Here is a 12,585-nt window from a genome sequence, read left to right as displayed (position 1 = left end):
AGGAGAAAAAGTGCATGATAATGTTATTGTACAAATTATATTGTAACATTTGTGTATGGAATTTAATAAAGCTAAATAAATAAATAAATAACTGTTGATGATAGAATTTTAAAAACCTTTTTATGTTATTTTTGTATTTTTTTTGTATAATTATTTTTGTTAAATATAAACTACTAATTTCTACCTCATATGTAAAAAGAGTTGGTAGTTTTTAAGTGGAAAAAATAAAGTGAAATTTGAGAGTAGTTTGGCATATAGTACGTCGACCGGCGAACGAACTGTGCCCACCCATTTTGTGAAACTTTTATTTTGCTGCACTGCTGCTGCCGCCATCCCTTACACTAACCTTCAATCTGTTTGGATATTTCCCACAGCATATCTATTTCTTTAGGTGAAGCGTTACCGTCCACGAATCTGCAAATAAAAATAATAAAGGTAAAGTAATAGTAATAATTCAATAAAATAAAACAATAAATAATATAAAGATTACGGTAAATGTTGAAAATTGGTCTTACATTTTATACACTGTATTTTAGATTCAAAAAGAAACCTGAATAACAATTTTTCACATATTACTTACATTATCCAAATATATTTTAATTTATATAAACTATTATACAATAATTCCTGGTAAGGTCTTTTAAAAGGCATTTAAAATGGTTAAAGCCTTTTGGATTAGCTTTTTTTACGTTTATGTTTAATTTCATCATTATTTGAAATAAAAATTAGAAACAAGTTAATTTGTCATTTTGTCTGAATGTTTTAATATTTTCAATAAGAAATTAATAAGCATATTCTTGAATTACAACATGATTTTAAATAATTATTTTCATAATAAAAAGCCCTTACAATACACTTGTAAACTAAAAGCTAAATTGGATAAAGCCATCATGCGGGAAAAGGACATAAACTACAAAAATCACAAAACAGTAAAGAAACAAAGTTGCTATGGTTACTAAAACTTAGCTAATATAAAAAAAAACTATTCAAGCATTTGCATTAACATACCATACTAGCTGTTCCCATGCGACTTTATCCGCAAAAATTATAAAAAGTTCACTTTATTGTTCACATTTTTCAAATTATCAATTGCAAAGGTCAAAATGACATGACATGTTGTCAAACCATCTTGATGTTGGCAGCAACTTATGGTCTCTTTCCCACATTAGGGTTTTTATCTAAAATATTTACCCCTAAGTTTAACGGCGTGAAAACATATAGCCTAAAGCGTGACGTAAGTGTAGGGCTTTTTATTAAAAAGAGAATTATTCAAAAATATGCTGTAATTGCTGACATCTTAGGCAACAAAGAAGTGTGTGTTTACGCTTTATTATAATAGTATAGATTATAGTTTACAAAATTTAAACAAAATATAGAACTGAGCACCTTTTTTTGGGAAATAGAAGCGGGATCAGTACCTGTATATAATTTTGTTCATCCAGGAGACCCCCTCGCGGCACGGCGTGCACTGTCCGCACGACTCGTGCTTGTAGAACATGATGAGGCGCGCGATGGCCTTCACGATGTCGGTGGAGCAGTCCATGACTATGATGGCGGCGGTGCCCAGCGACGTCTGCGCGCCCACCAGCGCGTCGAAGTCCATCAGCACCTCGGAGCACACGCTGCACACACATACCGTCAGTCTTCATAATATAATAAATGCGACTTTCGATTGTTCGAGTTAGTAGCCTAAACTGAACGTTTGAAATTTGTACATATTTTGACAACGCGAAACAATATACTTATAAGATACTTTTTAATGAATACGAAAAGTCAGCTAACTGCTTTTTATGCCACTAGCTGATGCTCGCGACTTCGCATGAATTTAAAAAAAAACATTAAAAATATATAGCTTATGTCACTCACCGATAATATTTTAATGGTGAAAGAATTTTTAAAATCGTCTCAGTGGTTTTTGTGTTATTTCAAGAATACAAATCTTTCTTTATAATTTTAGTATAGACATAAAAAACAAACTATATTACAGTTTGTAGTGTTTGTCCCGGAGTTTTTTTCTGTAAGTGTACATAAATCTATAGAAATATTATATAGAGGAAACATTCCTATTTTTGTATGTATAGAAATAACTCAAATACCACTGTGCGAATTTTCAAAATTCTTTAACCATTAAAAAGCTGTCATCAGTAAGTGACAAAGGATATTTTATCGACGCGTACGAAGTCACGAGTAACAGCTGTAGCAATTAATTCGAATAGAATTCCCCTCACTCTTTGGGTATTAGGGGTGTGGAGGAGCCCCCGGGGATGATGGCCAGCAGGTTGTCCCAGCCGCCGGAGACGCCGCCCGCGTGGCGCTCGATGAGCTCGCGCAGCGGGATGCTCATCTCCTCCTCCACGGTGCAGGGCGTGTTGACGTGCCCCGAGATGTTGAACAACTTGGTGCCGGAGTTGCGCGTGCGCCCGAACGACGCGAACCACGACCCGCCGCGGCGGCAGATCGTCTACAAGTTTACACAATTCACTCTACAGAATCTTACTAATTTCAATAATGTTTTAAATGCGAAAGTTTGGATGGATGGTTTTTGCATAGATGTAGAGGGCAGTCTGGAAAAACACGTAAGCTGTTGACTTTTGTTCTTTTTTTTTAATTCTACGCGGACGGAGTCGCGGGCGAAAGATAGTAATAATGTAAATGCAAAAATTTAAATGGACGTTTTTTATAGTTTATAGCCTGAATGGATCTTGATAAAATTTGGCTTAAATGTAGACCGTCTGAAATAACACATAAGCTACTTGATTTTCTTTATTTTTTAATTCCACGCGGGCGAAATCACGAGCGAAAGCTAGTTAGAAAATTTACTATTATATTATAAATGCTTACTAATTATAAATGCACAAAAACTTAACAAATCTCAATGTAATTTGACATAGATGTAGAATACAATCGGGAAGGCTACATAAGATTGTAATAAACTTTTTTTTTTAATTTAGACTGAGTCCCGGGTAACATTGTATTTATATTAAAAACAGCAAAAACTCATAGTTAACCATTTATCCTTATACTCAGTCTACATTTCCATATATTTATACTCACAGGTGAAACAGCAATAGTTTCCACATTATTGACAGTCGTAGGGCATCCGAATAGCCCCACATCAGCCGGGAATGGCGGCTTGAGACGCGGCTTGCCCTGCTTGCCTTCAATCGACTCAATGAGTGCCGTCTCCTCACCACAGATGTATGCACCAGCTCCGCGGTGCACAAACACATCAAAATCGTAACCAGAGCCACATGCGTTACGACCAATCAGACCTGCTTGGTAAGCCTGAAAAGATGTATAAACAATTCTCTGGTAAATATATTATTTAAGTTGTTTGATGGTTTATTATTGAATCCCTTAGATTTAGTTTTAAACTAAGATTTTTTTTTAATTACGTAGTAAACCTGGTAAATAATTCCATGTAATTGAAGAATTCTATTTAAGCTGTCTACTATTGAAATATAGAGTCCTTTAGATTTAGTATTAAAAGCAAAAGAAGCTTTAATAACTATAAAATATTACTAATATTATAAATGCAAAAGTTTAAATGGATGGATGTTTGTTAGATGGTATCTGAGAAACGGCTCAATAGATCTCAATAAAATTTACACAGATGTAAAACAAAGTCTGGAAAAACACATAGGCTATTTTCTTATGTTTATTCTGTGCAAATTATTGTATTTGTTCTAATTCAACAAGTAAAAAGTTAAGCAATTTCAGTTCTTTTAACTTAGGATGTATTACTTTGAAATATTACCTACCTCAGCAATAGCCACTTGCAAGTTACTAGCTTCATTATAAAACTCTCCACGGATATAAATGTATGCAGCCTGAGCACCCATAGCCCGACCAGCTATCAGACACCCTTCAATCAACTTGTGTGGATCATGTCGCATGATTTCACGATCCTTGCATGTCCCCGGCTCACCCTCATCAGCATTCACTACCAAATACTTTGGACGTCCATCTGATGGCTTGTTCATGAACGACCACTTCATACCAGTAGGGAAACCAGCACCCCCGCGACCTCTGAGACCTGATGTCTTGAGTTCATCTTTAAATGAAAAAGAAAATTTTATGTTATCAGAAAGGATGATTGCTTACTTGTAAAACTTTATTATTATTTTAATTTACTATAGATTAAATATTCGTGTGGTGTAATCATCACAGAATAAATTTCCTATTGCATTATATTTAATTACAGTTGAAGCTGGATAAACCAAATTCCTAGGTTTTTTTTTTTGCTTTTAGAGATTTTTTCACTTATAGGGGTTATCTAATGGGACCAGACTCTCAGTTATAGGTTTCTTACTCATCCAGTTTCGACTGTATAAACCAATTTTTTTTTAACAGATATGCAAATTTTAATTCCTTGTTAGTAGTAGTTAGCAAACAAAATACAACAGATTATGTTATATAGTGTACATTAATGTATTGCGTACTTCTTTAAATATTATAAAAATACTTACTGACAATCCAATCAGTCCCTTTCATTAAGATCTCTTTAGTCTTGAACCAATCTCCTCGTTTGAGGGCACCTTTCAGTCGCCAGTCGTGACGCCCGTAGAGGTTCGTGAAGATACGGTCGCTGTCCGCCAAAGGTCCAAATTTCGTCTTGGTTTGTTGGAATCGAACTGACCCATTGTTGATGTTCACCAATGGACCAACGATGCCTGTAATATGTCAAAATTATGTAAGCAATTTATCTACGTATTTAATTTAATAATAAAAAAATTAATGCTTTTTATTCATCGCCACATTATTAAGAGATAAAAAGATCTCAGATTATGAGGGTTTAATACTTAAGATTAAATAATACTTACCCAAATGCGATTTAGTGCCCTGAATTACCCTCGTCAACGCACCAGCCATTTTTCAAATGTCAAAATGAATGTCACTTTAATGACAATAACAAGAAATTGTATGACATTTCTCAAAGAGTAAATACAGCTCCACTGTTATTACATTTCCACTATTTTAAGTTATATAAAGTTTTAATTTATTCAGACATTTCACTTTCATTTCAGTGTTTACTAGTTATTTTTAAGAGTTATTGTAAGTAATTCAGCTATGTAATAATGTTTCAATTATTACTCAATTTCTTAAATCAACGTTTGGTGGATCCTATCTGTGGTTTATGTTTATTTACAAGACGTCAAATGATAAAAAAGCAATAAGTATTTTAATCTTATCAAATTCATTTGATATATCCAATTTATCGTTATATATCAGGAAACCTTTGACCCTCGTTTATTTTCTTTAAAATGTCACCTGTGATTCCAACTGTGACCAGACTCTCAAGTAGAATTATACGGATATTAGGATGTAATCCCGGGCCCATGACCCTACAAGGGACGAATACATATTTAATTGGAACCGGAAAAAAGTATGTAAAACCATAAAACCCTACCTTGTCATCTACTATTTGCTGTTCTTTTTTAATATCGAATAGCTTTTTCAGATATTATCTTGTTTATTTTAATTTTTAGTCGCATTTTATTAGACACAGGTGATAAAAATGTTTCCGAGTACCAGAAAAATTTGAAAGATGTGGTACAGACGGAACAAGTTAATATTGAGCATATAGTTCTTACGCATTGGCACCATGATCATATCGGAGGGGTTGAGGACCTATATGGAACTATTGCTAGTAAGTTAAGAAATGCAGATTCCTAGCATTAAATTTGTAATTACTTAACTTCACTCAAGGTTGTATAGCAAAGAGTATAAACAATTGGTATTATTAAAAAAAAACTATTACAGAACAACCAAAAATATGGAAGCACAAGCGAAGTGCAGAGGACAATAAAGATGACTCATTATCAGTGCCTATAAATTGGTTGTCCGATGGCCAACAAATTGAGGTTGAAGGTGCAACTGTCAAGATACACCATACACCAGGACATACAACTGACCATGTTGTACTTACTTTACTCGAAGACAATATATTGTTCAGTGGAGACTGCATCTTAGGTGAAGGTACTGCAGTATTCGAAGATTTATATACTTACATGAAAAGTCTTAATAAAATATTAGCTTTGAATCCAAATGTCATATATCCTGGCCATGGTAATATTGTTGAGGTAAGTAAATAATAATTTTATGAATTCATGTATGATTTTAAATATTTTTAGTACTTATAAGATAAACAAAAATAACCATACGAAAAAAAAAAACATTTAAATAAAAGAATATCATGTAAATCACAATTATCAATTTTTTGTGCCACTTCTTAATAATAGCTGTTCCCCTGCGACTTCATCCGCATGAAAAAGTTATTTTATTGTTTACCTTTGTCAAATTATCAATAGCAACTGTCAAAATGACATGACAAACCTTAGCAACCTTGCTTCCTTGATGTTGGCAGTAACTTACGGTCTCTTTCCCACATTAGGGTTTTTATCCAAAATATTTACCTCTAAGTTTAATGGCGTTAAAATATATGGCCTAAAGTGTAACCTAAGTGTAGGGCTTTTTATTAAAAAAAGGATTATTCACAAATATGCTGTAATTGCTGACATCTTAGGCAACAAAGAAGTGTGTGTTTACGCTTTATTATAATAGTATAGAAGTATAGATTACACTATCAACACCCATCTAAAAAAGTTTTTTATGTTATTTTGTTTTCAGGATCCTATAGAGAAAATAGAATACTACATTGCTCATAGGAATTTAAGAGAGAATCAAATTTTGGAAACATTGAAAAATAACTCTGAGAAACAGCTTACAGAAATAGATCTGGTCAGGATAATCTACACAGATACTCCGGAACATTTGTGGCCGGCCGCAGCTTATAACGTCAACCATCATTTACAAAAACTTACCAAAGAAAACAAATTAAAAGAAATTGAAGTTGACGGCGAAAAAAAATGGCAATATTTAGTATCGTCTAATTTATAAACATCTTTTAACTTGGGTTTGTTAAATTTTTATATTGGATTCGGAATTTATTCATTTTTTGTTATTCAATTTTTTTAATGAAAAAATGCACTTTTTTTTCATATTGTTATAAATTTTAATAAAAACAAAAAATTATTTAATGTTTAGTTTTTTTTTAGTAAAAATAATATACCATTTATAATTTATAGTGATGATATATTTACTAGTTATAAGTAATGAATAAATAGTCTAGCGACTGCGCTTGGGCGGCGGCATCTCGGAGTCGTCGTGGAAACTCCTCTTGTTTATAAAATCTAGCAGGTACTCTTTTGTAACTGGGTTACTTATACTCTCCCAAACAGCTGGAAATAACAAGTAAAGGAAAAAATTTTATTGATTTATAGAGAAAGATCTAATTTAAATAGAATTCCACTATATTATGTTTGTTAACCTTTGACTAAACTATCGCACAACTGCACAATCGCACGATTGGCGATTGTCGATTATTTCGCAGGCAATTCAACTGTTAAAAATTTGGTATTGCTAACCTCCATATAAGCTTATAGGAATAAAACCGCGACTAAACAGTTTTTTTTTTTACTTAATTTTAGTTCTGTCAAAGGTGTGTACTCTCTTAGTCAAATTATTTTTAGATAATCGTAAACTAGCTATAGTTTTCTGGTAAGTGTGTACTGTATTTCGAAAAAAACTCATTTTTAATAACAAAAAGGGGAATTTTTTTAAAGAGTTAACATTAAAAATAAATATTACCCATGGCGGTGTTGCGACTATTGGGAAATGATTTATCTGTCCTCTCTCTCATAAACACCCACTGGCCGTTCTCAAACTTGCACTCTATTATCTTGTTGTTCAAATGTTTCATTTGCTTTGTTATTTTTATATTGCCGATCGGAGTTTTCTCACGGGACACGTAAAGGAGGCCAATTTTCTTTGGCAGCATACTGAAAAATAACTCACTTTTATTCTGTAACCACAATATGTTAGCCGGAGTAAAGTGTAAAAAAACGGTATGAAACTGGCTAGCCCAATTTCATACCTTTTTTTTACATTGATTAAGGGTAGGAAACACATTTGCACATGTGAATGTCTATGGGCATCAGTGGTTTCGACATTTTGGGAAATTCTGGTGACCACTTGTTCACTTCTTACCTTGCATTACAAAAACAATTTTTATTTTTTTTATTTTTGTTCTTTTTCTTAAGACATTAAAGTTGTTTAGTTAAATGTTAACTTACCCAAGTCCACTTTCGGTGGTAATTTTCAATCTAAAGTCAACACTATTCATGTCGCTTGGTTTCCATTTCAATACTTCGTCCGACGCGCCTGCCACATAGCCCTGTCATGAATTTATAAAAAAATTTAATATATGAGTAATCTTACATTACAAATACAGAAGTTTAGATAGCTAGATGGGTAGGGGTTACAAACATCTCCGGAACCGGTAATTGGATTTCGATTTCGCATAGATTTAGAATATAGTCTAGATCGAAAAAAAGGTTAGTGAGTAGTCGTATGTAGAACACGACGTATACTACTACTCGTACATACGACTACTCACTAACCTTTTTTTCGATTACGCGCGGAAATCTTCTTATAAAATAAATCATAAAGGCGTTTTACCAGATGACTAAGAAATTTGTAAAAACAGTATAAAGAGGAAAGATTTGTATTTTTGAATGTAACTAATAAACTCAAAAACTACCAGTTCGATTTCAAAAATTCTTGGACTATTATAAAACTAGATTAATACTGAGTAACATAGGCTATGTTTTATACTAGATCTTTTTTAATTTCTATGCAATAGAACGTTTGTAATACATTTCACGCCCCTTTTTTTCTAATTCAAGTGTTAAATATTTAACAGAATATCACTGACCTCTTTAGATGGTTGAAATATAAGTCCATCAGGTTCATGGCATAGTTTCTTGGTGAATTTCTCATCTAGTAAATAATGCGTCATGCTTAAGTCCCAAAACTCCTTTAAGTGGACACTAAAGGGACCTTTACTTATCATACCGCTGCCAATTGCCCTATTTCTGAAATCATCGCATATCTATTAAAAATTGTTATGGAAAAAAAAACTACGAAATATAAAAAAAATCGCTATTTTTTTTTCTTAGGAAAAATTAAAAAAAAAACCCTTGATTTTTTTTTATACAGTAGAACCTCAAAACTCAAACCTCGGTAACTTAAAAACCTCTATAACTTCAAAAAATAATATGTTCCCTTCACATCAGAGCCCAAAACCTCTACAACATAGACCCTTGATAACTTAAAACCTCTATAACTTAAAATATTTTGTGTTTCCCTTGGACTTTAACTTAGCGAGGTTCTGCTGTAATAGCAAATTATGTAGTGTTTTTATAATATAGCTAGATTCAAATGCTTATTACCTGGGATTCATAATTTCCTTTTCTATACACATTAACCGAACCGGATAGAAAGACTCCCGGCCTACATTTTGATTTTCAAATCGGATAATATCATAGCATAGATATCTATGTTTCTCTTCACCGTCCTCTTTATCTACAACCATTTCCTATAAAACGAAAAAAAAGTTTTTGTTATTATACTAAAAGGTAACAAGCATATTGCCACTTGAATACGCCAAAAATACCTTTGCCCATAAAAAAATAACAACAAAAAACAATAAATAGCATTTTTACCCCATCAAGGAGAGTATCTGTCAAATGTTTCATAGTCTTGTTGTGTAGAAATATCAGTCCGTCCACTTTGAATATTGAAAAATCTCTGTCTAACATGAACACTCTATCTTTGCCGTCAATTAACATCATGTACCTGGAGAAACAAAACATACTATTTACTACAAAGAGATTGTCATATAATTCAAACGTTGTAATACAAGTCTTAGGGCCTGTCCCACCATATTGTAAATTGTCAGATAAGAATCCAACATGTAAAATATGAGATAGAAAATTCGGATTTGACGTCATTTTTAAGCTATCTGAGCCTCTATCAGCCAGCGGTGGGACAGGCCCTCAGAATTATAAAGTTTAGATGGATGGATGTTTATTAGAGTTTGTAGCCTTAATGTCTGAACAGATCTTTTTAATTCTATGCAAACGGAGCCGCGGGCGAAAGTTAGATTTATTATAAATGCGAATGTTTAGATGGCTGGATGTATATTAGAAGGTATCTCACATAAAGGATTTCGATGAAATTTGGCACAAATGTAAATCAAAGTTTGTAAAGACATAAGTTATTTACCTTTTTTTTTTTATTCTTCGCGGACAGTGATGGGCAGAAGCTAGTATTAATATAAATGACTCACCTAACACCATCTGCTTTCCACGACACTCGGTAAGGTTTTAGTTGCAGATAACTGATATTTTCCACTGTCATTGACACCGGCTGACATCCTGGAAAACCTTTGCCAGTCCATTTGCAAAAGTTTTTAGCCTTCTGCTGTATACTAAGTACATCATCTTCATTTTCATAAAAATTAACTCCATGAATAGGTGGGATAAACTCTTTAGGTTTCATATGACCTTTCTTATTTCTTCCTCTGTCATGTCTGTAATTTGGTATAAAGTGAACAGTTATATTGTTTTGATCCGTAATAACCTCAAACTAAACACAAAGGTAGTCCCTTAACATAACCTTACTGGGGCAGAAACTTACTTAAATGATGAATTTGCCTCAGAATGTGATGCATGTGATGAATTAGCCTGCGACTCATCATCATCATATTCCTCTTCATCTTCTGCAAGCAGTAACAATTATTCTAAGCATTGATATACAAAAACAAATCCTAACTAAAGCATCAAAGTGTATGCATTTTGCTAAGTACATTTTTTCTTTACTCACATAATATCTATCTCGGTGTACTAATATTATAACTAAAAGATTTGTATTTTTGTTTGAGAATTGACATAACTCAAAAACTACTGGGCCAACTTCAAGAATTCTTTCACCATTAAGAAGTTACACTATCAGTAAGATGAGATGAGGCTATATATATTTTTTAATTTCACGTAAATGAAGTCACAAGCAACAATTGTATAAACAAAAATAAATTTGAATTAACATTTAATTTACCATTACACCACTGTGGCCTCTGCATTGCTGTTGGGGGGAAGTCTGCACTATCTTCGTACCGTTTGTATAGCTCATCCAAGTAATCCTGCTTGTAGATACCTGGCTCTCTGTAATTTACATGTCACTTAAATAGATAAGCCACTTAATAAAATAATTTAAAAAAAAATTGACTACTCATGACCTGGCTGAGTATAACTGCCATATAATATAATATTGACAATCAAAAAATATAGATACATTTAAAAATTAATTTTAACAAGTCGTTATTAATGATAGTTGCTCCTCCCAGATCCAACCTAGGTCATCAGACTAACGTCTTTGTAGCCAGTGTATGGTTTAGTTAAAATCGGATTTAAATTTTTTTTTTAAATCTATAAAGCAAGAGCTTTTACCGTTTGGTGGCAAATTGATGCAGCGCAGCATCTAAGCTGAAATCCATTTCCTCCACCATGAAGGATACAATTAAAAATCCTGTTCTATTAAATCCATGTGTGCAGTGAACACCAATCATATCATCTGGATTTTGATTCATAAAGTTGTTGACAGTGTCAATAAAATGCCTGAAATTTTTTATAAACATCCATCAAAATTCTACTAAGAATCAGTTTCTTAAATAAATTTAAATACAATGGTGTATATATCTCAGAAATTATTTAGTTTTTTTTTTGTAATTCTATGTGGACTAAGTCAGGGGTGGCTGCCAGTAGGATAAATTTACCTTGTTTGTTCCCTTGTAGGTGTCTCACCATGACCTCTACAAGCCATCTTAATATATTTGCATCCATTCTTTTCTATCTCACTCTTGTCATAAAATCTCGATGTATTCGTCAAGTCTATCCACAGACCTAATTTTATCTGAATTGAAGGTAACAATATATTATGACGATGAATTTGTTGGTAAAAACTCTGTTAATTCAAGTATGCACAATATTTAAAACATAATGTTGCTGTGATCTGTTATTAAATATAGTTGATCATATATAAGCTTCAAGATGAAGTGAAAAGGGAAGCTAAATTGGATTTTTCAACAAAATATTCTTTGTATGATAGGTACAGATCAGACTAAAGTACAAAAAAGAATTATTTTATGGTATGTAAGTGTGCCATAAATTGCTATAATAATACTCGATTAGTAAATTACCTATATTAATTAATTATACAGATATTTTTTGCAATTAAACTTTCTATTTACGATAGATGACGTTCCAAATAATGAATACGCACCTTTAGGTCTCTCAGATTTAAAAATAAAATGGATGGCGTGAATCGATTTTCGACTGGAACTTTCTCATTGAAATGAGGACCCAAGGGTGTCTTAAATGCTAAGAACTTTTCGGCAATAAGTCCAGCAGCTTTTCGTGGGCAATTTAGCCATCGACTTGGTATTGGCCCAGAATCCCTTTGTGACATTTTGGGATTTATGTTTAGTGTTGTGTATTTTTAACAAAACACTATTTATATTTTAGAAGGTTATTTTTTAATTATAAAGCACATTTATATGTTTTCTTTTATTGACAAAAAAAGTAAAACGTTATAAAATATCTCTCGGTGAAATGTACACAATTTTCTACATTCATCTGTCGATCAGCGTTTGACAAGTCAACATTTGACATCGATTTGAGAGAT

At 32.7% G+C, this 12,585-nt stretch overlaps 3 protein-coding genes across 3 annotated transcripts in view; 1 reads left to right on the top strand and 2 right to left on the bottom strand.

The window, feature by feature from the left end:
- The window catches only part of LOC106099865 (NADH dehydrogenase [ubiquinone] flavoprotein 1, mitochondrial-like), a 7,020-nt gene extending 2,097 nt beyond the window's left edge, over positions 1-4,923 (bottom strand). Inside the window, exons 1-7 of the mRNA XM_013278546.1 lie at positions 4,824-4,923; positions 4,470-4,673; positions 3,762-4,054; positions 3,055-3,285; positions 2,229-2,461; positions 1,419-1,622; positions 347-414 (exon numbers count right to left, since the gene is read on the bottom strand). Of these exons, the coding sequence (XP_013134000.1) occupies positions 347-414; positions 1,419-1,622; positions 2,229-2,461; positions 3,055-3,285; positions 3,762-4,054; positions 4,470-4,673; positions 4,824-4,872 (1,282 nt within the window). The 5' untranslated portion in view covers positions 4,873-4,923. The remainder of the gene's footprint in view (positions 1-346; positions 415-1,418; positions 1,623-2,228; positions 2,462-3,054; positions 3,286-3,761; positions 4,055-4,469; positions 4,674-4,823) is intronic.
- Positions 4,924-5,168: 245 nt separating this feature from the next.
- LOC106099534 (beta-lactamase-like protein 2 homolog) lies at positions 5,169-6,953 on the top strand. The gene is made up of 4 exons (XM_013278098.1): positions 5,169-5,386; positions 5,490-5,650; positions 5,764-6,083; positions 6,631-6,953. Exons 1-4 carry the CDS (start codon positions 5,265-5,267, stop codon positions 6,898-6,900), a joined length of 873 nt encoding a protein of 290 aa, XP_013133552.1. The 5' UTR covers positions 5,169-5,264; the 3' UTR covers positions 6,901-6,953.
- Positions 6,954-7,074: 121 nt separating this feature from the next.
- Positions 7,075-12,561, bottom strand: LOC106099499 (mRNA-capping enzyme). Its single transcript, XM_013278059.1, has 12 exons — positions 12,184-12,561; positions 11,678-11,814; positions 11,352-11,519; positions 10,960-11,066; positions 10,543-10,624; positions 10,193-10,435; positions 9,567-9,699; positions 9,294-9,439; positions 8,777-8,936; positions 8,136-8,236; positions 7,651-7,841; positions 7,075-7,241 (listed from the first exon to the last, which is right to left on the bottom strand). Exons 1-12 carry the CDS (start codon positions 12,367-12,369, stop codon positions 7,129-7,131), a joined length of 1,767 nt encoding a protein of 588 aa, XP_013133513.1. The 5' UTR covers positions 12,370-12,561; the 3' UTR covers positions 7,075-7,128.
- Between the last annotated feature and the right edge of the window lie 24 nt (positions 12,562-12,585).

This window comes from Papilio polytes, unplaced genomic scaffold (genome assembly GCF_000836215.1).
Source record: "Papilio polytes unplaced genomic scaffold, Ppol_1.0 DF824102.1, whole genome shotgun sequence".
In the NCBI taxonomy this organism is placed as follows: domain Eukaryota; kingdom Metazoa; phylum Arthropoda; class Insecta; order Lepidoptera; family Papilionidae; genus Papilio; species Papilio polytes.
Note: the sequence above shows the minus strand (reverse complement) of the source record. Positions and strands in the feature narration are given on the sequence as shown.

Excerpts from the sequence above, each read along its gene's own strand:
- LOC106099534 (XM_013278098.1), top strand. The coding sequence starts at position 5,265 with ATGTCACCTGTGATTCCAACTGTGACCAGACTCTCAAGTAGAATTATA. Across the intron at positions 5,387-5,489 it reads TTAATTGGAACCGGAAAAAA|TCGCATTTTATTAGACACAG; the intron begins GTATGTAAAACC and ends TTTAATTTTTAG. Across the intron at positions 5,651-5,763 it reads CCTATATGGAACTATTGCTA|AACAACCAAAAATATGGAAG; the intron begins GTAAGTTAAGAA and ends AAACTATTACAG.
- LOC106099499 (XM_013278059.1), bottom strand. The coding sequence starts at position 12,369 with ATGTCACAAAGGGATTCTGGGCCAATACCAAGTCGATGGCTAAATTGC. Across the intron at positions 10,625-10,959 it reads GAGGCCACAGTGGTGTAATG|AAGATGAAGAGGAATATGAT; the intron begins GTAAATTAAATG and ends TACTGCTTGCAG. Across the intron at positions 8,237-8,776 it reads TATTTCAACCATCTAAAGAG|GGCTATGTGGCAGGCGCGTC; the intron begins GTCAGTGATATT and ends AATTCATGACAG.